This window comes from Neovison vison, chromosome 7 (genome assembly GCF_020171115.1).
Source record: "Neovison vison isolate M4711 chromosome 7, ASM_NN_V1, whole genome shotgun sequence".
Classification (NCBI taxonomy): Eukaryota; Metazoa; Chordata; class Mammalia; order Carnivora; family Mustelidae; genus Neogale; species Neogale vison.
In genome coordinates, this window is record NC_058097.1 from 94,013,984 (window position 1) to 94,040,165 (window position 26,182).

Genomic DNA, 26,182 nt, shown 5'->3' on the forward strand with positions numbered 1-26,182 from the left:
GAGGATTGGGTTGTACCCTTGATCATTAATTTGTTGAAATGATGTGAGAGCTTAATCATGTACTTGGTGAACAGATTCACTGCACAAAGTTCAATATTTCTTTGGCTCACCTTCAGGCTCCATTTAGAAACTGCTTTCAGTCTGGAGGTTGATGGCATAGAAATAAATTCAAGTGGGATAACAAATTACCAGCTGTCCCATATTTATTTAGTGAAACTAAGGGGATTTTAGTGAGTGAGCTAGTACAAAGGGTTTTCAATTTTTGGCTTTTATTGGCTAAGGTATCTTATTCACTTTGCGCTTAAGTTGACAGTGTTGACCTAAAATTCTGTTGCGTTTATTGTCCTTCTTTTCCGTATTTCATTAGAATAAGTATTACAACTGAATGGGAACTTTGTGACCAGTTTTGATATTCACTAGAAAGCTAAATAAAAGGCTATTTTTCCAATAGAAGTACGGCTTTTCATCTTTTAAGATAATGTTTTAAAACTTTAAAGTATTTCGAAAGAAGTTAGTATTCTATCAGTAATTATAGAGCAACCATTTGTAATTTACTGAAAGGAAATGACTATTCATTATTAGTAGAATTACCGTCAGACGCTTGTGGAATACACTACTTCAAACATACTTAGTAAAACATCTCTGTCTTCAAGTGCAGGGAAATCTCCCTAGAATCCTGTATATTTCAGCAGTTCACTGGGATTCCTTCTAGTATAATGATGGGAACATAGGAAAACAAGGAAATAGATCCTCATCTTAACAAATTTGTAGTAAGGCACTACATTGTGGAAATAAAGAATTACTTTTTGGGTTGTTATTTTGGTTTTTTTTCAGCCAGTTCACATTAGATTCAAACTTTTAAATTTCTGTTAGAATAGTCTAATACTATTAGGAGTTGTGTGAAAAATATGAAGAAACACACTATGATACCAGGACTAAATGTAAAATTTTATTTAATACTGGTTTCAAGTATTTTGAAGCTACTCCATTTATCTTTGTGGGCATAAGTGTTTGTGAGGTTCCTGTCCACCTGCATAGTAAACAGTTTCATCAGAAAGCCTTATAGGTACAGAGAGAGAAAAGTAAGACTGGGGGCTCCTGGCCGACTCAGTCAGAAGGGCATCCAACTTTTGATCTCCAGGGTCAGGAGTTCGAGCCCCATGTTGGGTAGAAATTACTCAGATAAATAAAACTTAAATAAGGCTGAAAATAGAAAAACTGAAGGGAACTTCATGGTAAGATGCTTCCATCCAGATGCTGTACAAGACCGACAATATCCATTGCTTTTTACAGACATGCAGTAGTTCAGAGCATGAAATAAGCTCAGAATTCAACACTGTTCAAGTTAGAGTCTAGCTATGCTAGCTCAGCTGTTTGACTCTTGGCAAGTTGCTTAGCTACATCTCTCCATGGCTCCATTTCTTTATCTATAAAGTAAGGATTAAACTAAATAATGTTTGTAAAGTGTTTACCACAATGACTGACTGGCACATGGGAAGTTCTTAGTAAATATGAGCCAATAGAAGCAAAGTGATTGTTTACACATTGAGATTAACTTCTTGTATCAGGAGATGGATGATCTTGATGCTTCATTGATCTAGGGAAAGAATCATTGCAGTGACTTCTTTCCAGGGCAGTAAATGTGAGAAGTTCCCACCTGTTATCTGAAGTATCTGATACAGAGAGAGACCCGCATTAGGAAACACAAACTGTGTAAAAATAGAAATGGGAACATACCTTTCTTTCCAAAAGATTTGTAGTTTCTGTTTTATATTACCTAAATAGGCACTTTCAAAAAATAAGATTTTTTAAGCAAAAAATGCAAAGGAATGAAATTTTATCTTCAATTGAGTCTGTTTCATTTTGAAAAATCTAAAGATTCATAGCAACAGGATGAAAAATAATTGAAAGAATCCTAGGCATCTTTAGAGCCACAAGGCTCTTTCCTATCACACTTATATTAAGTGTGCCCTACAGGAAGTATAAATGAAGCTTTGAATCTAGACTGTCCTTCCTGTGTACTTTCCTGCATGATCCTTTTTCATTTTATAGATCCTTCTAAAGAGTTCTGGCTTTAAATATTCCATGAAGGAGTTTAGGACTACTGCCATATGAAGTATCTTTGATTTCATGTTAACTTTTTCTGTTTCCACAAATGATTCTGAATGGTAGGAAGTGTGCAAGTTTCCCTGAGCATTCTCTTTATCTTTCCCAGTGCCTTCTAACTCACTCACTCTTGGGTCCATTGTGAGCATTAAATCTGTGAATTTAGGTCAAGAGATAATGGTGGTTTCAATATCGGGTTCTAAGGGAGATTAGGTAGAAATTGTCAAAAAGCAATTTCATTGCCAACTTAAAGTTGGTCACACTCTGGGTCCTTGGAGATAAATATTAAGTGTGTTAACCCCACTGAAGTATAATACTTTCTGTTGGGTTTTTTTTTTTCCCCAGTCTAGGTTAGGGTCTGTTTTTTGGCTATAGTTTTTAATTGTAGTCAGAATATAAGAGAAAATGATGTGAACAAAGTCTTAAGAAAGGAAATTTAAACTTTGCTAGTAAAGACAGAAAATGTTGTACCCATTCAGTGGGAAATACATTGAAAATTTCTCTAATTAATTCCAGAAAATATTTTTAAGTGCATCTATCTCTCTTAAGGTGAAAATTTTATAAATATTTTCATAAATAATGTGTACTTTAATCTTTTGTTCAGCCACTCAAACTTTTTTGGAGTAGGCACATTAAAAATAATAAATGAAATTTTTAGAGCAGCAGTAAATTTAAAATTTATTATAATTGTAAATTCCAAATACAATGCTCAACATAGAAAAATAAAGTAGGCGGTGTATGGCTATTTGCTGCCCATAGACACAAGCGTGAGGACTAATACACCAAATGTATCAAAGGCCATTTTGGGCCAAAGGTAACCAATCGACCTACAGTTTCCTGTAGTAAGCACTGAAGTTACAAACAATGAATAAGACATTCTTTGCCCATTATTAGTGGAAACTGTCCTTTATCACAAGTACAGAAGCTCTCATAAAATTTCAGAAACAAAATAACAAGAAGTCCTGTCTGGTTTTTATCTTTTTAGATATAACAACAACTTTAAAATAAAAAATAAAATAAAACTAAGTGACATGTGGACAGCAAGTTGTGTGGATGAAGTGGGAGAAGGCAACACCAATGCCCTGAAATCCTTTGTCTTGGGCTGGCCCACTGTGAACTTCGTGGCCACTTTCAGGTAAGAACCAGAGCTGTGCCTGCATTGACATGTTAAATACAGTCAATGAGGTGATTTCTAGGATGAAAAGAAAAAGGTCAATCAAATCTTGTTTTGATTTTTTTTTGTTTGTTTTGATTTTTTAAAGGAAAATATTTTATTCTGATTGAGTTATTCTGAAATCAGTAACTCATCTTTCAACATACCCCAATAGGCCTTATTTCTCCCCAGGAACTTCTCATTAAAGTATGTGGAGAGTAATAGTAAATACTGAGAACGTTGGAGTTGTTTAACTTGGTCTGACCAGTAATTTTTAAGGGGGCTCTGCTACAGTACCTAGGGCCTGTGGAAGAGGAATGGGGTGGTCAAAGCTCTGGGGCCACCGCCCTTTCAAGCCTCCCTTCCCTCATGTTCACATACCGCTTTACCTAGTGAGCTTTCAAGTTGGTCTTTTCAACCCAATGAAATAGACTTTTACTGAAAAATTTTATAAAATAGTCCCATTAAGTTTAAATAACTGTTTTATACTCCCCAATTTTTTTTAGATTATCTAATTATTTATTTGAGAGCCAGAACAAGAGGAGGGGGGAGCAGAGGGAGAGGGAGAAAAGACTCCCACGCAGACTCCCTGCTGAGCATGGAGATACCTGCCCCCTGCCCCCACCCAAGGTGGGTCTCCATTCCATGACCCTGATATCATGACCCAAGTCAAAATCAAAAGCCAGACACTTAATCAGCTGAGCCACCAAGGCACCCCTAAACTCCCAAATTTCCTAAAGAAGTAGTTTTTAAATATAGACATAAAGTTAATGCCATGAAATAATGGGGTGCCTGAACTGAACATCAGGTTGGCATAGGGACTTTTATCCTGAACATGCTAAATTGGCACTTCTCAGGTCAGGATAAGCATATCAAAATTTACACTTGTGATTTTGAACAGGTACATGCTCAAGTCCAATGTTTGTTTTACACTTAAGGAGTTGGGAGTTCACATGCACATGTTTTTCTTTCAATTTCTTCTTCCCCACTACCACTAGACACCTCCGGCATCATTCTAAGTAACTAAATAACCAAATTTTTCTAAATAACCAAAATTTTCCAAACTATTAATCTTCTTATTGTTTTTTAAGATTTTTTAAAAATTTATTTGACAGAGATCACAAGTAGGCAGAGAGTCAGGCAGAGAGAGGGAAGCAGGCTCCCCGCTGAGCAGAGAACAGGGATCATGACCTGAGCCAAAGGTAGAGGCTTAACGCACTGAGCCACCCAGGCACCCCCAAACTGTTAATCTTCTAATAAAAACAGGCATATCATTAAATTCTATTATGCATTATTGGCCCACCACAAGATTTTAAGAACTTCTTTGGAAGAACTATATTTTTGTATTGTTCTCTGCATATCTTGTTTTCCATGACAGATTTCTCCAGATAATATCATTTTCTGTTGCTTGATCTCCTTGGCGTTACAGATGAAAGGAAGTAATATCTAGTAAGGGGCAAAACCACATGATGTCCTTTATTATTTTTCTTTTCTTTAGTGGGACAATGGCAGGAGGGGCAGTGTGGGGAGGGAAAGAGAGAATCCTGTAGCAGAATCCCTGCTGAGTGTGGAGCCTGATGCAGGGCTGGATCTCACAACCCTGAGATCATGAATTGAGCTGAAATCAGTACTTAACCACCTGAGGCACTTAACTACCTGAGTCTGATATCTTTAATTAAGGAGTTTCCATTTAACTTGTTTTAAGAAGTGAAAACCACGTGGAAAGAAGTTTTACATACATTGTGTTCTTTAAAAAAATAGTACTCTAACCAGATGATTAAGGTTAATTAACATCACTAATGATGCCATGTTACCCCTCAATAGAATGTGAGAAGAGCACCTTTGTGTTATTCCTCCTCAAAACCCATAACCCCAGTCCAAACATGAGAGAAACTTCAAACAAACCCAAACTGAAGGATATTCTATAGGTTAAACTGACCAGCACTACTCCAGATTATCATGGTTTTTAAAAAAAAAAAAAAAAAGAAAAAAACAGAAAAACAAAACAGGAAAAGACTTAGAATCTGTTCTAGACCAATCTCTAAAGAGACATGATAACTCAAGGCAATGCGTTATCCTGGGTTGGCATCTAGGATAGAAAAAGGACATTAATAGAAAAACGCAAAGTCTGAAGAGTCAAGAATGTGATTAATAGTAATGTACCAATATTGGCTTCTTAGTTTGACAAGTGTGCCATTGTAAAAGGATTATTTCAGGAAGGTAAAATGTATCAGAGCTCTCTATATTATCTTAGCAAATTCCTGAAAGTCTCAACTTACTTCACATTTAAAAGATTATTTTAAAAAACAAAGTTGTGCTGAAGAGTTTTGGTATGGCAGAGTAAGGCCTTAACAGACTAACCACCCTATAGATAACAAGTGTAAACTCTGAACAAAATTCAAACAACAACAACCACGTAAAGGTTCTACAAAGTGAACACAAGTTGGCAGATTTTGGAGAGGAATTGAGACTTGGACGGAGACACCAGCAGAGGTGAGTTTCCTGTGTTTAAGGCATTGGCCCAAGGGCAGGCTACAGTCATATCATTGTGCAGGGCAACTAAACTGACAGAAACCTCCAGTCTTTCTGGCCAGACAACTAGACTGTAGGGTCTGAGTCAACCACAGCCACAGGAAAGTTAGGGGGGAAATCTCAGAAAAGGAGAGTATCAGAGGAGGGAAACCCCAGATTTTGTATATAGATTCTACCCACATGTGAGACTGATTGCTGGAGACATGCATGGAGCAGACTCAAAGAAACTTGAAGCTAACACTAGAAGAACTGAAGCAAAAACGTTGACCCTGCAAATGTAACAGCACTCAGTCTGCAAACAAAATATTCACAATGTCCAGAATACAATCTAAAATTTCCTCACATACAAAGAACCAGAAAAGATAATCAATAGAGGCCAATCCTGTTGGAACTCTTAGAAAAGAACTTTAAACCAACTTTTTTAATTGTGCTCACTAGGTAAAAGGAAAAGCCAACTGAAATGAATGGAAAGATATCTCAGTAGAGAAATAGAAGATATTTTAAAAAGCCCAAATGAAAATATTAGAACTGAAAACTGCAGTATCTTAAATTTTATCTCTCTCTCTCTCTCTCTCTCTATATATATATATATAGCCCTTCAATTGCGGAATGGAAATGAAAGATGAGGGAGTCAGTGAATTTGAAGATACATCAATACAGATTATCCAATCAGAAGAATAGAGAAAACGGACTTTTTAAAAAAATTTATGTACTTCTCTATTTGAGAGAGAGAGAGGCAGAGGAAGAGTGAGAGAGATAATCTTAAACAGGTCCCACAACCAGCACAAAGCCCAGCATATGGCTTGATCTCATGACCCTGATACCTGAGCCAAAATTTTCAAAATTAAGAGTCAGATGCTTAACTAAGTGACCCAGGCACCTCAAAACAGACAACTTTAATTCAAAATGCATCAGAGACTTGTTAGAAAATACCAAAAGATATAATATACATGTAACTAGAACTCCAGAAGAGGAGAGAGAGGGTTATTATTTGAAGAAATAATAGTCTGAAAATCTCCCAAGCTTAGTGATTTATATGTATAGATTTAGTAAGCTCAGTGAACTCCAAATAAGAGTATGAAGAAAATTTCACCTAGTCATGTTACAAACGCTATAAACCAAAGATAAGAGAAAATCTTAAAAGTAGCCAGAGAAAAACAACACACTACATATAGGAGAACAATGATTTGTATCATCATGGCTTTTTCATCAGAAACTATGGCAATTTCAGAAGATAGTGGAATGGCATCTTTATTTAAAAGTGTTAAAAGAAAAAACTTTGAACCTAGACTACTATATCCAGCAAAGATAGCCTTCAATAATTAAAATTAAATAAAGATTTTTTTAAACTCTAAGAATTTATTCCATCAGAAATTTGCTACCCCCCCCCAAAAAAAAAGAAAAAAAAGCAGACAGGTTTTTTTAGGAAGGAGAGGTTGAAGAACATCAGAAAATGGTATATATCAGTCAACATTAAGAAAAATCTAGGCCAAAAAAAGAAAAATCTAGGCCACAATCAGTTTAAAATGCCATCAGGATAGCAGCTCAAGAAGCGGGTTCTCCTAGCCAGTCACTACAATATCTATAAAGAAACCAAAAATGTAAAGGACTAATATCTTGAAATCTAAGACTGAAAACTGTCACAATCAGTGAGAAATTCCCGATTGTGTCGAGGGGAAAACATAAGAGACTACATAGATCAGTCTCAATGGGTTAACCTGACACACTTCATAAGTTGTTTATTTTCAAAGGAGTGCATGCTGTGTATTCAAACAATAGAACACTATACAGCAATGAGAATGAACAGTCTAAAACCACATACGGTAATATGGGGAAGTCTCATAAACATAGTGTTGGATGAAAAAAGCCAGACACAAAATAGTACTTACTGTCTGGTTACATTTATAATAAAGAAAACATAACCATCCTGTTCTGTTAGAAGTCAGGATAGTTGCGGCGGGGGGCGGGGGCAGTGCCTGGGTGGCTCAGTGGGTTAAAGCCTCTGCCTTCAGCTCAGGTCATGATCCCAGGGTCCTGGAATCGAGTCCCGCTTTGGGCTCTCTGCTCAGCGGGGAGCCTGCTTCCTCCTCTCTCTCTCTGCTTGCCTCTCTGCCTACTTGTGATCTCTGTCTGTCAAATAAATAAATAAAATCTTAAAAAAAAAAAAAAGAAAAAAGATGAAGAAGTCAGGATAGTGGGAATTAGTGCCTGAAAAGGAGCACAAGCAGTCCTCCCGAGGTGGTTTTCTGTTTCATAACCTGAGCTTTAGTCACATGGGTGTGTTCAATTTGTGAAAAATGCTCAAGCTGTACACTTAAGCATTATACAACTTTTCTGTGTATCTTACCTGTCAATAAAAAGTTTAAAAAATATTAAGTGTTTTTAAAGAGCCAATTTCTTTAACTGCTTTGAAGAAAGTTCACAGGTCCAAAGAAAACTCACCTATTTTTCAACACAGTTTTTTGCCAAATAAATCCAAGATTTGATACAAATGAACCTAGAAAATCTTCTGTTTGGGAAGGGTGAATATATTAGGAGTTTATAAGGAACTGTGGAAGGTGAAAATTGGATGGTCAGTAAAAGAGATGTAGTGTACTTTTAGATGCCCAATCCTGGGAGTTGTGTCTGGAGAAAATTGCTAAGCAACAGACTTAGAAACAAATTACAAATACTTGTTAAGTGTATTTTTCAGGAACAAGAAAATAATAAGAGTTTCCAGCTTGTTGAGATTAGAAATATGGTTTAAAACTGAGGAACAAGACCATATAGAAATAAATACTGAAATATTTTCACGTTTAAGAATTAAATGTAGCCATAACTTCAGAAAAATTATCACTAGTGATTTAGTTGTAAATGAGTTGATCTTAAAAGACTGTAGTAATTAAGAATAGGTTTTCTGTGAACTAATTCACTAAATTAAAACCCTGCTATATGTGTAAATATTTCATTTCCTGACAGGAAAACTGGTTTCTGGGCCAAGATATTTCCATCAACATGCCAAATTTCTCTTTAATCTCTAATCTCAAATTGAGCACAGTTTCTGTTTGTATGGCAATTAAAGCCACAGTTAGCCCAGTTTTATAGATGTGGAAACGAGTGTAGAGATGTGAAGTGAGTCACTCATGATCAGGTAGCTTTGCGTATATTTTTGAAGCCAGGTGTTTAGATTCCAGATCAAATTCTCATTCCGCCGTAACGGTTATACTTATCAAAGAGCCATAAAGTAAGAAAATGTCCCAGTCTTGGATCCATTTGGAGGTTTGACTAGATGGTGTGGTTTGACTGTACTTGACTGTGTGGTTTTCCGTGATGGGGTTTTCCCCTGCAGATTCTCCAGAACACAGTTAGGCCGGAGCTGCCCTGGTGTGCTGCTTCCTCAGTAACAGCTGCTAATATTTTGTCTGGATTGACAGTCTTGGATACGTTAGCATAAATGTGTTACGTGTTTAATTTCTTTCTCCTGTTTTCTTTGATTGCAGTTCTCCAGAACAAAAGGACAAATGGCTCTCTCTCCTTCAGAGGTATTTTTTTTCAGTATAACATATTCTTAATCTTCAACTTGTAGTTAAAAGAATTAAATTCTTCTATGCAGAGATGTGCCCCAAACTATTCCTCTTTTTCTTAGTAGAAATTACTCATCTGTCCTCAAAATAAAATACTGTTTGAACTGTACACCAGCTTCTACTTACTATAAACAGTGTTCTCTTTGGTACATGTATTCCTTACTTTTTAGGAAGGAGAACATTGAGCTATGGTTAGACAGAAATTAGTCAGTAATCTCTCCCATTTCCATGTCTCCAACCTACCATTTGGAGCAAACAGTTTCCTCAGAAACATGTATTAGGTGTCCATATATGGCAGGTTTTCTGCCAAGCAAAAATCAATTTTTTTCCTCACCTTTGAATATACAGACTAAATGGTGAATCGAGTTTTCTCTCTTATTTCCATAACCCTTTCCTCCTGCCTCCCCTTGCTACCTTCCTCAGGGAAGACTTACACTCTACCCGAGAGCTAAATGAGAAGTAAAAGGCCACTATCTTGGTTTGCTGTAATAAAATATTATATATGCTTCTGTACTTGTCAGTAAGTGTCCAGGCCTGTCCAGGGAAGGGGGGAAAGCTTGGAAGACAAAATGCCACCCACAGGTGCCTAAACCTGACTGTTCTTCTCAGACCTCACTGGGTATAGATCTCCTATTCGTTTTCGTGCCCTTACCTGATGTCCTGAGAATTTGAATCTCTTCCAACCCATAATGTAATCCAATTTTGCTGAGTCTTTCCATCTGTCTTTTAAAACGTAGCATATAAGTATATTGAAAATATTAGCAAAATAAATTGATTTTAAAATAAACCATTAGCAAAATTCATCTGACTCAGTGTTGTTGTTGCATTTGATTAGATACATCAATCTAGAGAAAGAGAAGGACTACCCGAAGAGCATTCCCCTCAAAATCTTCGCCAAGGACATTGGGAATTGTGCCTATGTAAGTGTTTCTAAGCCAGAAAATTAAATTCCAAGTCCCTGCATAAAGAAGAGCACCATGGATGAAAAGAGACAGGCAGGCAGGCAGACAGACAGACTGTGGATGTGCTACGGAAGGCAAGCATTTAGAAATACCATTGTGGGAAAATGCATTTTCCTGGGTCTATGTATGTCTTTGCATATGCGAAAAGTAAACCCTAGAGAAAATGACACAAGAGAAATTCACATGAACTACAGTATTTCATACTAATCCTTAGAAAGAATATTGCTTGTCTGATGTCCCTTTCCTCCCTCTAGCATTAATGTTTCTCTGGAGCCTTTCAAAAGCAGCTGCAGAGGCTTGTAGTAAAGCCATTTTCACAAGGATGTAGTTCCTATTAGTATGAAGCAATTTCTTCCAACTTGTCACTTCTTAAGTAGAAGGGGGTTTTAGATAGTTCTTCATTCTATGACTCTATCTTCATTCTATGAATTTTTAGGAATTGAATCCCTTGGGTTAACAAATGGATGAGCTAGGAGAGAGGACATTTTTAAGGGATCAGCATGTTTCTGCCTCACAGTTTTTATCATATTGGTCAAATAACAATTAAGCCTATTTAGCCTTAGTTATTATGTATAATTTGATGACTGGAAATATAGAAAAAATGCCAAGATGTTATCAATGATGAACAAAATGGAAACTTATGGATGTTTTTATGATACTATACATTGCCATACTTCGCAACAGCTCTGGGTCACACTGGAAAAAACATAACAAAACAGTTATGTTTCGGCCAAAACCAAAAGTTATACAAATGTTCTGACATGAGTGCCAGATGTTACTGCTTGGGGGAAATACTCAAATTTTTATGGTGTGAAACTATAAAGATCTACTGTAGCAAAGTAGCAAAATATAAACAAACAAACAAAAAAAAAAACCCACCTCTATTTTGCTGCCAGCTTTGATTTCAGTTGTTGTGGCAATTGGTTATAATTGGGATATTCATGGAAAATCCCTTGAATTATTTTTAAACACTTTCAGTGTGTGGTAAGTGTGTGTTTGAGACAGGCTCAGAGTTCCATTCTCTTTGGAAGAGAAGATAAGAGATGTGGTCAGTTTGGACACTTTTTATCACTAGTACCCTGGTTAACTCAGCAATGATAGGACACACTGCCCTTAGCTCTCTGAAGTTCCATCATGAGAAGAGTCTTCTTTCAGGGAGCTCTGCTTCCAGAAAGAGTGATTCCCCCCAAAATAGGAATGTATGTATGTATGGAAAGCATTCTTTATCCTTGGCCTTTAGTTATACACAGCCTGTCCATGAATTCTGCTAACATGGGTGGGGGGACCACATTTTCATTTTTGTCTGTTTGCTTCATTTGTTTACTAGCCAAAGAATACTATCTGCAGAAATTCATTTGTTTAGTCTGCCAGGAAGGCATGCAAGGAAAAACACACACCTATAATTAGTTTTGAATGTATGTGTCTAATATTAAGAAAAAAAATCACTGTCTTAGTATCCAGATACATTAGGTGACTATTGGTATTACAGGAAAGATTCTTCATTTTACAAAAGACTCATAAGAGAATTTCTTTAAAATTTAATTTAAGGATAGACTTTCGGACTTTAAAAAAAAAAAAAGCAGATGCCTTTCATAAAATTATATCTCAAGTTAAAGCCCAACATATAAAACATCTGTGCCACTCTGGTAGAAGACAGACACTGGGGTGGGTGCTCTAAGCCCTGCCTGTTGGCTTCTGAGAGACTTTTGCATAATCTTTGGAGTTCAAGAGCACAATTTGAAATCAATTAGCAAACAAGTTTAAGAGGCAATTGGTCATGTCAAATAATCGGCTCATAGAGGGAAAAAAATACTGTAATGGAAAGATAAGGGGTGAATGGTCAGTGGATTTCACTTAACATTATTCGTACAACATTTTTATTTTTATATCATTTTGTTTCTGCCTATACTACTTATTTTTTTCTTATTTTTTTTCCAATTTATTTATTTTCCAAAAAACATTATTCATTATTTTTTCACCACACCCAGTGCTCCATGCAAGCCGTGCCCTCTATAATACCCACCACCTGGTACCCCCAACCTCCCCCCCCCCCCCCCCGCCACTTCAAACCCCTCAGATTGTTTTTCAGACACTTATTTATACCATTTAAGTCCTGTCAGGGACACAGCCCTAATTGCTGATTCATCTGGTAATTACAATATGTAAAACCTATCTGCATAGTAAATCCTTTTTTGATAGGGTAGTGTTGTCTTACATTTCAATGTCTTAGAATTCAGTGAACTCTATATAGATATCCCCAAATCTTGTTAATCCCTTTTTTGTTTGTTGCAAACTGTTTTTAAGTATTAATTTCTAAATGTAGTTTAGCACAGAGCTATCAGAGATCTATTCAATAGCAGAGTTGGCAACAGAATTAAGCTTTCTAAAATTCTCAGTCCTGTTTGCCAGATTCACTTGTTTTCAGGTATCTGCAGGTTTCAACACTGAAAATCTTGGTAGCCACAGTGTTTGACATAGTGCTCCATAAATAGTGGTTTTTAAAAATTCTAAACTTTAAATGTCTTTTTGTAGCCAGTTTTTATTCTTTTACCTCAGCTTCTTACCATCCAAAGAAATGACTGCGAAACCCACACTGTGAAAACAGTGCTCAGGAACAAGGAGAAAGTGACCAAGTGCTCTCTCATTACGGAAATACAGTTTACAATTATGAGATGATAGAGAGCGCTGGCTTCACTAGATGTGGGGGAGGTGGTTCAGGAGGGTGGTCCATGTTCTCTCTCTAATGTGTGGTTAATCCTTTTCTTTCTTGCTGAAGGTTTTATATTTTGTGAGCTACACATTCTTTATATTAAGAGAAATAGATGTTTTATCAAAAGGCATAAGGTATAATGGAATGAAAGTAAATTATCATCAAGGGCTTGTTGTTCTACTTAAGTCATGTGCTTTACACTGTTAACACTTGAAATCAAATTTGCCTTTGGGTAATCATTTCATAATGATTATTTATTCACCTGATTTAATACTCTTTATTTATAACTACATTTCTTATTTCTTTTTTCCTACAGTCTAAAACTATAACAGTAACAAATTCAGATACAGCAAATGAAGTTATCAACATGTCACTACCAATGCTAGGGATAACTGTAAGTTACTCTACTAGATATTCTCAATTAAAAACAAACTTTGATACTTTAGAGTCATATAAATATTATCCCTTTCATCATAAGACAGCTAATTACTAGTGATACCAAATTCATGTTTTATTCCTAAAAATGGAGAAAATAAGGACATTAAAACTTGAATACTAGATGCTACTTCTTATTGACTAAGACTTATGTGAACTCAAAAGCATAATATGATAAGGCTATAATGTTAGAGTGATAATAATATGTATTTTTACTGTATATGCTGTATACGTAAACAGATGGAGGGTTTCATGGTCTAAGATTCTAATGAGAAAGCTCTAACCTCCTTCCCACTTGTCTCTCTCTGACTGTCCTTTCCCTCTACCTCTATCTCCTTTTCTGATTCTTCTCCTTTACCTAATTATTCTTCTATGATCCCAAGATTCCATCCATCTTAAGATGATGATTTCTGAAGGATTTGCTCTGTAGTAGCATGTATACGTGAAGAACCCATAGCTAGAATCTATATTCACTGGCTGTAGATCCAGAAGGTGAGATGGCTGGTAACTCTAATGAATTGGTAAATTAAAAAACAAGCTTTGAGTTAGATTGTGAGGTTAGAGAGCTTTAGTGTGCATACCACCTGTTCCCCTGTTTTGCATTTAGCTTCTGCTTCTTTCTGGTTTGGGGGCCAAGGTAAGTTTTTGAAATTCTATTAATGGAGAAGATAGGCGTGTTTGAGAATGAGGTAGGGAGAACACTGGAACGTTCTCATCTCCCCCTTATCAGTAGATAAGCACCACATAGTGGGTCTTACATTAAAAGAAGTGACTTTCAGAAGGTTGGAAACTAAAGGAAGCACTTGGATAATGCCATTTCTTGAGTCAGATTCTCTCTAAATATGAAAGCTCAGTTACTATGATGTAACATGTCACATGTTTTGGGTATGCCATAGTCTGCTAAGTTACATTTGGATTTACTCAGACACGGTACTATCATAAGCCCGTAAGCACTCAGAGAAATCAGACTTTAGGGTAAGAAATCTGATTTTTTTTTTTTTTTTTTTTTTTTAGAAATCTGATTTCTTTTGGTAAAGGTTGTAAAGATGTAAGATATGATTAGATTTATATACACTGGGAAGAAAGGGAGTAGTTTAAGGGAAAGGAAAGGAAATTAATTAATGACATGGCTTATTTTATTTATGCTTTTCCTTTGAAAAAAGTGATCCATCTCTGAGACCAAAAATATTTCTATTCATTATAATTAAGAATTGAGGCTATTTGGTTATACTCTTCTATTCTAAAGGATTATTACAATGTTTTCACATACTACCAGAAAAAAAAGGATTTTCATTAGATTGCTTGTTGTCCCTATTTGCAAAAAAATTTTATGATTAGAGGATGGGGACAAGAAGTGACAGAGTACAGGAGGGGGCCAGAGGCTGTTCTCCACAGCCAGGACCTTCCATGATAATGTCAAGACCATGATTTTTAATCAAAAAATAAAGGCAAGAATATTGAATATTGCCAATATCTTCTAGTCTTACTTAAAACATTTTTACTCTGTCCCCTCCTAAAGGATACAGCAAAGTCTACATAATTTAGTATTAAGTCTTCCAAGTAAGATTTTTTTAGTATTGCTGGACTATAATTCTGCTAGTGAACAATTTCATTGTTTTCTATGACTGGGCCTATTCTCTAGACAGAATTCTTGTCCTTTCTGTTCCCAGGACTGGACTTGCCCAAAATAAAATCAGTGTAGACTGTGCCAGCTACCTATCTCCTGAGAGCCTCTTGGTCATTCTCCTTCTGCTCAGGAATAGCTGAACTAATACTCAGCCTTTGAGATTTTAGATTTTCATCTCAGGCACAGCAAGGTATTGGCTTTCTAAATATGAAGGATGTCTTTGCAAGGGCTTGCTGGAGATTAAGTCCTGTATTCTCTGAGAAGTCCAGAGACATAGCAGAAGTCAGGACTCTAAAGAAGAGATTAACCTTGTAGAAAACCAGAACATTTCTTTTTGCTTTGTAAAGAGGTCTATAATTTTACGTTCTGTGGGCTACCCATAATTGTGATGGCCTGCTTCCACTGTAGTGTGTGGACCCCTTGTCATCACTAGGGAAAATGGGCAGAAGTCCTGAGTCCTCTGCTAGGGATGAGACAGGGGAAGATAGGTTGTAGCGATTAACATTGCCATCTTCAGAAACTGTATCCACCCCCATGAACCTGAATAGCATTTACAGCAACCCCACTTTTTTTCAAAACATAAATATGACCCCAAAAAGTGTCCTTATTTAATTACCAAACATGAAAGAATTATCATTACTTCTTTTATCCCCAAGGGCTCTGAGAGAGATTACCAGTTATGGGTCAATTCTGGCAGAGAAGAAGCACCATACCCACTTATTGGTAAGTTTCTTCAAAAATCTAAGATGAGAGTATGATTCTAAATGTCTCAAAGAATTGGTCAGGTGGTCCTAAATGTTAAGCACGATCAAATATTAAATCTCATGTATCTGTTTATTCATTTGATACATACCTAACAGCCATTTCCTAGGTGCTAGGCAAATGCTGTCCCTTCACTCGAACAGCTAACAGTATAGTTAGTTAAGAAGAGAAATGTAAATTTCTCTTTCTATTTTTTCACTTTATAAACTGCTATTTTGCAAATCTTTTCAAATTTTTTTCTATAAGAAACCAATATGTATTGGTATTCCTTTTCCCTATACATTTATTTTTCACATTAAATTCTTGAATTTCCTATTCCCTTTCCTCCCTACAACATTGCCTTTGGGGAAGACTTTCTATACTCCAGTCATGCCTCTTAATTGATCAGTGCTGTTCAAAACCTGCCCTGGGCATCATAATAACAAGGAGATTAACCCATTTAGAGTCCTAAAAATATTCACTGACTTATCAGTTGGTTATTATTTCTCGACTTTGCTATTTCTCTAGACGGATTTTCCAGCATTTGTTCTGAGGAATTAATTGGCTAATAGATTACATCTCACCTTGTTTAAATTATTCAACTAAAAAATACTTCTTGATCAGTAAGGTCACTCCATGTGGTTAACAGAAATAAAGCAATTGAAATAAAGGACAGTATCTGTAGCAGATCTTGAGATAATGACAGTAAGAATGATGAAGAGGATGATTTCTGCTGATAATTTTTAAATGCTCGATATCTGCCACATATTGTGCAAAGCATATCATGTGCATTATCTCATGTAATCCTTTCATTTACCTGGGAGAGCACTACTTTGTAATTCAGGGTGTTTCAAGTGATCTGGATAATCTGAAACCAAACCTTTCTGTAGTATATGCATTCTCACACTTCAAGTAAGCTGTCATGTACGTAGCTGAGGCCAAAATTCACTGCATTTCTAGATTCTTTTTTAATGTCATTTTCATAAAAATCATTGAGTAACCAAGTTGTGATGAAAATCAAATAAATACTGAACATAATTGTTTTCATAAAATATATTAATTAGAACTATTTAGATGTCAGCTTTGGGGCTTGAAACAGCTTCAAGCTTCATTGATAACTCACTAAAAAAGAGAATAACCATGGGACATGATTTAGCAGCAGTTGTCCTTTGTGTATTTCAGTAGTGTGCCTTGGAAACTTCAACTCTAGTTTAGCTACAAGCTATTTTTTTTTTTTTTGGCCTTAATCCCTGGGAGCAGCTGTAATGCTCGATGTTATTGGAATATTGATATTGTGTACCTGTGCTAGATGGAAAGGGAAGGGAAGAGTTCACAGGGTTACATTAAGTGATAGACGAGGAGTAGAACAGAACTTACTCTCTGTACTTAAAGAAAAAAAGGCAGACCTACAGCACAAGAATACTTGGAGGTTTAAGTTAAGAAAACGCAATCGCTGAAAATATTAAAGAGCAAAAAGTCGTGTTGCAGTCAGACGTCTTGGGTTTAGTTCTAGTTTGTAGATTACTTTTTGAATCCTGTTTCTGTGTTTCACGTGCCCTGCTGCAGTGTTCCTTCTGATTATTGCCTGTGAACACCACCTTCAAAGGGCAGCAGTGGGAAGGAAGCATGAATCAAACTAGTCCTGATTCTCTGGAGTAACTCTGATGACCTAACTAATAAGAAGTAATGAAATGTCTTTTTCAGACAGACATCTTGTGTTGAATAGTGATGCTTGAAATACATAGTTCTTTGCCCTTACTATTTAAATTTTATTATAAAGTTCACTTACTTGATCTTTATCACTGTGTGATAAGTAGAGTCAATGTTTTAAGCTGTGAGAGATGTCAAGGACTTGCTGAAGATTTACAGATATAGTTAGTGTCAAAAGAGAACTTGAGTACCTTAAATAGTCCTGGATGCAAACATAGGAAAAGTCAACATCCTGCAGCTCATAGACGAATCTGTGCATTCCAAAGAAGATACTCTTTAAGGATTTTTTTTTCCCTTTTGCTTTTTTCTGAATCCCCCACCCAACCATCACCTGCTTAAAACTACATTGAAGGGGCCACCTGCATCGTGCGGGGTCTGCAAGTGTGGGAGCATGCAGTGATCGCGCAGACCTCTTCACTCCCAAAGTCCCAGGAGCAAACGACAGTGCATTCTCATATGTAGCTCACATGCTCATGGGGCCGGTCAGCCTAACGTCTACATTTAGATTTTTCTCTGTGTAGGGCATGAATATCCCTATGGAATTAAAATGAGCCATCTTCGAGACACTCTGCTCCTGACACAGGGATCGAAGGACTCTGGCACGCCTTCCAACCTCCACGAGTCCCTCCTCATGGAGCAGCTGCCCCGGGAGACACAGTGCCAGTTCACCCTGCGGCCCAGCCGCCTGGCCGTGGCCCAGCAGCTCAGTGGTGAGTGGCTTCTCCTCCTTTGTGGAGACTGTTTGAACAACAAGTTTTATTCTTGGAAACAAAGTTAGTACAAATGCATAGCCCCCAACCTTTAGCCAGATAAGGTCTTTTCTTCTTTTTAATTTGCTGAATGTTTTGAAGGAAAAGATGGGAGTTTTAGAAGATAATTTTATAAATGAGCAGTAGACACAACTGACTTGGAGTCAGCAGCAAGTAGTAGTACCATCTGTTTCTTCTTTTTTCCCTCTTCCTTCCCCTTTAACCTTGTGCTCACTGCCACGTCCAAGGTGCTGGGCCATGCTGCAGGTGTTTTAATGCCTTCTTTGTGCTGTGACACATTGCACTGTGTGTTCCCCTCAGTGGTCACACTGTAAGCAGGAGCCTGTCCATATTGGGTGTCCGGACACTGTGATGCCTTACGTGGATCTTAGTATGGATAAGTCTGGGAAAATTAAGATGATTTCCACAGAAATCTCTCCTTGGTCTACTAATATAATCCAAATTCTCTGTAAATATAGCCATCTCTTTTACTCCATAATAAAGACTCTAGAATGATAAAAAATGATATTGAACATAAGAGGACATTTATTTACCCTAACCCAAGTTTGAGCTTTAATCCCTCAGTCTGAAAGTGAGACTGTATAGGAAATAGGAAATGTATCATGCGGGTAATGGGAGTGGGGTTGCAGGTCTGTGGCCGCCTTAGTGGTAAAATACCAATGGAACTATAGTTTGATCTCAGAAAATCACTGCTACAAATTTGTGTAAGAATGGAAATCTTGCTGCTTTTACTTTTGACAGCATGAGAAGTGTAAAAATAGTTCAACGTTTCTTGTGATTAAATGTCAGTTGTTTCAAAATGTACCTTTCAAAAGTTTTTTTATGTAAGCTTTTTTTTTTTGCCTTGTAATTTAGGTTGAATTCATTAAGAAACATCCTCAAATTTGCAGTAAAAACTAATTTCCAAGGCCATTCACCACAAAGAAAGTTCTCATTCATAAAAATTTCAATCTCAGCCCTAAGTTCAAAGATCATTATAAAACTTTACCTCCTCTTTAGCACTGAGCTGCCATGTGATAGCGCAGGTCAGGCACTTCAGCTTCTATTTCTGAAAGAAATTTGCAGAATTGGCAGTGGGTAAGTCCAGGAGAGTGAATGAAGTTTGCCTGGACACTACTGATCCAGTAACACTTGATAGATGCAAATATTTCCCACACGGTACCACTGATGAATAATACAGTGAAAAACCATAAGCATTAAACACTACATTTTCACAGGCTTTGTACATTTGTTAAATTACATCATTTTCTGCTCCACACACTTTGACTACCATAGCAGATTCCACCTCAGGCTATACTGGAGTATTACAGTTTCTCCAATTTTTTTTTTTAAAGATTTTATTTATTTATTTGACAGACAGAGATCACAAGTTTGCAGAGAGGCAGGCAGAGAGAGAGGGGGAAGCAGGCTCCCCGCAGAGCAGAAAGCCCGATGCGGGGCTCGATCCCAGGACTCTAGGATCATGATCTGAGCCGAAGGCAGAGGCTTTAACCCACTGAGCCACCCAGGTGCCCCCTCTCCAATTTTTTTAAATTATTCTCACCTATAGTTGTTCCATGTGGACTAGTCAAGGCTAATAGCCCAGTCACTTCAAACAAAGCACTGACTTCTTGAATAAACAACTGAGTAGAATGTATTGGTAATATCTGCCAGCTCATCAAGATCCAAGGATAGTGGTTTGAAATAGTATCTTGGTTTTTTTAGATTCCTATTGATATTACTGGGAATGTCCTTGACTATTCAAGCAACAGTTCTCACCATAAGGCTAATAGTCTTTTTTTTTTAATATTTATTTCTTTATTAGAGAGTGTGTGCACATGCACAAGTTGAAGGAGGGATAGAGGGTCAGAATCTTCAAGCAGACTTCCCGCTGAGTGTGGAGCCAGATGTGGGGCTCAGTCCCACAAAACCGGAGTCAAAACCAGGAGTCAGATGCTCAACTGACTGACCCCCCCAGGCGCCCCAGAAAGCTAATAGTCTTAAGTCTAGTTTCTCTGTACACATCTCTTCATCTATTGCAAGCGCACGAAATAAGCAACTCCCAATTGGTAAATGGCTTTCCTTGCATTACTAGTAATTAGCCACTCAGAAACTGACTTTTATTGGAACCTCATTTTTATTTGTTTGTTTTTGGGGGGTTTTTTTGTTGTTGTTCTTTTGAGGGAGGGGGAGAAATTCCATAGTGCTGAAATGTTCCATTTTAAATACCCTGAATTCTTATAATCAGTACTTTCTTCTGAGTTGGGACTATTGTGATGAGTTCTTAGTATGATGATGTCAGCATATATTGTATTCTTGTAGCACAGTTATCATATTATTGCATGATTAACACAATGCTCTGTCATTTATTACAACAATAAAGTCATCCACACTGCTCTGTCCTTAAAAGCTCAACACTAGACATGACAGGTAATAAAACATTAATTAATATTTTACAGTATCAGGATATACAAGGCACTCAGAACACTTTCCAGATATAAATGTGTCGCTGTAGTTTGCTGTATTGAGCAGCAGTGCAAGGCAGTGAGAGCACCACTTCTGGTGGTGTCAGGACCGCTCAGCTCTGCCACGGAGCTTGAAGTGGAAGCAGCCACGGACAGGACTGCATAAGTGAATGAACGCAGTTGTGTTCCAGCAAGACTGTTATAGGTAGTGGTCAAATTTGAATTTCATGTAATTTTCATGTGTCAGAATATTCTTCTTTTGATTCTTTTCAACCTTTAAACAACATAAACTTTCCAGACTATCCAAAGAGAGGTGGCAGGCCAGATTTGGCCCATGGAGCATAGTTTGCTTCCTTCAGATGTGGAATTTTATCAAATGCTTTTTCTGTGTCTATTGAAATGATCATATGATTTTTATCCTTCATTTTGGGAATGTGGTGTATCACATTGATTGATTTGCCAATGATGAACCATCCTTGGATCCCTGGAAGAAATTGAACGTGTGTGTTCCTTCTGATATATTGTTGAATTTGGTTTGCTAATATATTTATGAGATTTTTGCATCTCTGTTCATTAGGAATATTGGCCTGTAATTTTCTTTCGTGTGTCTTTGTCTGGTTTTGATATCAGGGTAGTGCTGGCCTTTTATTTTTATTATTTTTTTAATTTATTTGAAAGAGAGAGATAGTGAGACAGAGTACAAGAGGTGGGGTAGGGTCAGAAGGAGAAGCAGACTCATTAAGCAGGGAGCCCGAAGCAGGGAGCCCGATCCTGGGACTCCAGGATCATGACCTGAGTCTAAGCCAGTCGTTTAACCAACTGAGCCACCCAGGAGCCCAGTGTTGGCCTTTTAAAATGAATTTGATAGTGTTCCTTCCTCCTATCTTTTGGAAGACTTAGAGAAAGATTTGTATTAATTCCTCTTTACATATTTGGTAGAATTTCCCAGTTAAGCCATTTGGTCCTGGACTTTTGTTTGTAGGGAGGATATTAATTACAGATTCAATCTCCTTACTAGTAAATGGTCTGTTTAGATTTTCTATTTCTTCCATTTTTCAGGTTTGTAAGGTTATATGTTTTTAGGAAGTTACCCATTTCTTCTAGGTTGTCCAATTTGTTGGTGTATAATTGTTTCTGGAAATCTCTTACTATATTCTGTATTTCTGTAGTATCAGCTGTAATGTCTCCTCTTTCCTTTCTGATTTTATTTATTTGAGCCTTCTCTTTTTCTTGGTGAGCTAGCTTAAGATTTGCCAATTTTTTTTATCTTTTCAAAGAAGCAGGTCTTGGTTTCATTGATTTTTCTCTAGTCACTTTAGTCTCTGTTTCCTTTACTACTCCTCTGATCTTTGTTATTTCCTTCCTTCTACTAACTTTGGACTTTGTTTATTCTTTTTCTAGTTCCTTGAAGTGTAAAGTTAGGTGGTTTACTTTAGATTTGTCCTATTTCTTGGATAGGCATTTATTTCTTATGAACTTGCATCTTAGACCTGCTTCTGCTATGTCCTGTAAGTTTTGGTATGTTGTATTTGCATTTTTATTTGTCTCAAGGTATTTTTTATTTTTATTTTAAAATTTTTTGTCCTATTGGTTTTTCACTGGTTGTTTAATCTCCACATGTTTATGAATTTTCCAGTTTTCTTTTTGTAATTGATTTCTAGTTTCACTCCATCATGGTCAGAAAACATTCTTGGTATGACTTCACCTTTTTAAATTTGTTAAGACCACTTTTGTGGCCTAATATAAGATCTCTCCTAGAGAATTTTTCCATTTGCACTTGAGAAGAATGTGCTTATGCTGTTCTGTTTGGATGGAGTGCTCTGTATATGTTAAGCCCCTCTAGTCTACCATGTTATTTAAGGCCAGTATTTCCTTATTGATTTTTGATCTGGATGATCTGTCCATTGATTTAAGTGGGGTATCAAAGTTCCTTACTGTTAGTATATTGCCATCTACTTCATTCCTTTAGGTCTGTTAATATTTTATTTATATATTTATATGCTCCTGTTTGGGGTGTATAAATATTTACAAGTGTTCTATCCTTTAGTGGATTGACCTCTTTATCATTACATGATACCCTTCTTTGCCACTTATTACAGACTTTGTTTTATAATCTGTTTTGTCCAACGTGATATAAGTATAGCTTCTTCAGCTCTCATTTGGTTTCCATTTGCATGGAATATCTTTTTCTGTCCCTTCATTTTCATCTATGTTTGTCCTTAAGTCTGAAGTGAGTCTCTTAGATGTCACAAATGGATGACTCGTGAATTTTTTTTAATCCATTCAGCCACTCTATGTTTTCTACTCTAATTGGAACTTTTAGTCCATTTGCATTTAAAGTAATAATTGATCTATGTGCTTCTTGGCATTTTGTTATTTTTTTTCTGGCTGTTTTTTAGTTCCTCTGTTGTTTTCTTCTTTTCAGGCTCTCTTCCTTTGTGGTTTGATGATTTTCTTTAGTGGGATGCTTCGATTCCTTTCTCATTTATCTTTTGTGTACCTACTCTGGATTTTTGTTGGGTGGTTATCATGAGGCTTACATAGAACAAAGTTATAACATTCTAGTTTAAGTTGATATAAGTTTGGATACTTTCTGAAGCTCTACATTTTTACTCTACCCCTGCTGTGTTTTATGTTTTTGTTGTGACATTTTACATCTTTTTATCATGTGTAACCCTTAACTAATTATTGCAGTTGGTCATTCTTACTACTTTTGTCTTTTAACCTTCATTTTAGCTTTATAAGTGATTAATTCACTATCTTATTGTTTGCCATTAACACTGAGAGTTATATTTTTCTATGTTACTAATTAGTTATCACTACTTAGCGTCCTTTCTTTTCAGCTTGAAGAAGTCCCTTTAACATTTCTTGTAAAGCTGGCTTAGTAGTGATCAACTCCTTTAGCTCTTGCTTTTCTGGAAAACTCTTTATCTCTTCTTTAATTCTGAATGATAACTTTGCTATGTAGTGTATTCTTCTTCTTCCTTAGAAACTTTTTTTCTTTCAGCATTTCAAATATATTATGCTACTTCTAGGCTACAGAATCTCTGCTTAAAAATCGAATAATTTTAAGGGGGTTCCCTTTATGTAGCAAGTGGTTTTTCTCTTGATGTTTTTAAGATTCCACCCCCCTTGTCTTTAACTTGCAGCATTTTGCATTTTAATTATAATATGTCTTTGTATGGGATTGTTTGGATTCATCTTATGTGGAACTCTCTGGGATTCCTGGATTTGGATATCTTTCTTTCCACAGCTTAGGGAAGTTTTTAGCCATTATTTCTTCACAAAAGTTTTCTGCCTTTTTCTCTCTTTCTTCTCCTTTTGGGAATCCTAAAATGCAAATTTTGGTCATCTTGATATTGTCCCATAACCCCCTTTAACTGTCTTTACTCTTTTTTTGTTCCTGTTTCTTTTTGCTGCTCAGATAGGTAAGTTCCTCCACCTGGTTTTCAGGTTCACTGATCCTTTCTTCTACTTCCTCTATTCTGCTTTTGAACTCTTCTACTGTGTGTGGTGTGGGTGTGTGTGTGTGTGTGTGTGTGGTTTTTTGGTTGACTTTCTATACTCTCCAGCTCTGTGATTTCTGCTTAGAACTTTCCTGTATTTTCTGTCTCTTTTTTGAAGTTCTGTATTTATCCATTGTTTTCCTGATTTCAGTGAGCATCTTAATGACCATTACTTTGAACTCTTTATCATTACTTTTTTTTTAAGATTTTATTTATTTATTTGACGGAGATTACAAGTAGGCAGAGAGGCAGGCAGAGAGAGAGAGAGAAGGAAGCAGGCTCCCTGCCAAACAGAGTGCCTGATGCAGGGCTTGATCCCAGGACCCCAAGATCATGACCTGAGCCGAAGGCAGAGGCTTAACCCACTGAGTCACCCAGGCACCCCAAACTCTTTATCATTACTTATCTCCACTTCATTAAGGTTTTTTTTTTTGAAGTTTTTTCTTTTGTTTTTAATATATTGCTGTGTTTCTTCATTTTACTTAATTCTCTGTACAGGTTTCTGTACATTAAATGAAATAGTTACCTGTCCCAGTTTTGAAGGGCTGACCTCGTGTAGGAGATGTACCTTAACATTCACCCCTGCCCTGGTTGTTGGTTGTCTCTCAAACCTTTGTGATTGTCCAAGAAGCTTATTTCATTGTTATTGTTAATGTCTCCCAGTAATCGAGGGTATGCCAAGACCAGTCAGTGTTCCAAAAAGAAGGATCTCATTCAGCACCCAGATTTAAGCTGATTGGAAACCAGATCTCCAGGCAGCAGCTTTTAAAGAATGCAAATATATACAGTGCTGTGGGACCACAGGTATATGCCCTGCTGGTCCCTAGAGCTAGGCCATCTGAAGGTGTCCCCTGGGCAGCAGTAGCAAAAGTCAGGGCTCCAGATGCATGTATAAGCTTCTTTCAGGGAGATAGTGGTGACCTGCAGGGAAGCAGAGGGGAAGTGCAGAGATGGTGTCTCCTATCCTATGTTCCTTGGGAATAACTTCATAGCCTCTAGATGTATGCCAAATCTGAAGCCAGCCCCTAAAGCTGAATTTCCAGGACTGGCAAGTGGGTCTCTTTCACAGAAATCATGGGGGTGTGTTTCAGTTTGCTGCCTGCAGTACCCAGGGTGTGGTAGTTTGCCAAGAACTGTCTCTGCCTATTATAATTTCATGGCACCCAGAATTTCAGGTCCCCCTTGGCCTTTAGTACCACGCAATTACTGGGCATCCCCAGCATGACAGCCACAAAGACTGTTCACCAGAAGTGGGTATCTCTGGGAGATACTAGACCTTGAGCAAGCAGAAGGAGAGCAGATAGTATCCACTGGTTGGAGCAAGGCAGAGGGGGAGTGCACAGACGGCACTTGCCCAGAAAGAGGGAAGAAAAGGAAAAGGAAAAATGAGAAAAGAAAGAAAAAAGAAAAAGGTAAAGGGAAATAAAAAGAAAAATTTTAAAAGAAAAAAATATGGTACCTGCCAGCTTTAGTTAGGCATAGGGAGAGTGTAGAAGATGGTGCCCACCAGCTGGAGCATAAAGATGACACCTGCTGGCTGGGAATGTGTGTGTGTGTGTGTGTGTGTGTGTGTATAAAATTATAAAATATATATGTATATAATATACATACCTGTTAGCTTTAGCAAGGCAAACAGAGACCAGGAAGCTTTCATTCCCAGAGAGTATCCCAGTGGATCTCTACCCCTCAGACCAATGCTTTAAAATTAGGAAATGAGTCTCTTTCACATAAAGTCTGGGTGCTTTTCAAAGAGCTGCTTCTATACTGGGCTGTGGGGTCCGAGAGTCTGCCTATGGGCCTTTCAAGAACCATTCCAGTTTGGCACAACCCTCTGGGTCTCATGGCTGATGACCCCGGTGGTCATCAAAACCATATGTTTAGGGACTCATCTCTCAGGTGCCAGCCAGTCTTACAAGCTGGGGT

General features: G+C 37.1%; 1 protein-coding gene across 2 annotated transcripts in view; it reads left to right on the top strand.

The window, feature by feature from the left end:
* The window catches only part of ARHGAP20 (Rho GTPase activating protein 20), a 138,692-nt gene that overhangs the window by 93,117 nt on the left and 19,393 nt on the right, over window positions 1-26,182 (top strand). For both annotated transcript variants that reach the window (XM_044257682.1, XM_044257681.1), the window contains exons 4-9: window positions 3,092-3,241; window positions 9,271-9,312; window positions 10,190-10,274; window positions 13,343-13,420; window positions 15,745-15,811; window positions 18,061-18,249. In XM_044257682.1, the coding sequence (XP_044113617.1) occupies window positions 3,092-3,241; window positions 9,271-9,312; window positions 10,190-10,274; window positions 13,343-13,420; window positions 15,745-15,811; window positions 18,061-18,249 (611 nt within the window). The remainder of the gene's footprint in view (window positions 1-3,091; window positions 3,242-9,270; window positions 9,313-10,189; window positions 10,275-13,342; window positions 13,421-15,744; window positions 15,812-18,060; window positions 18,250-26,182) is intronic.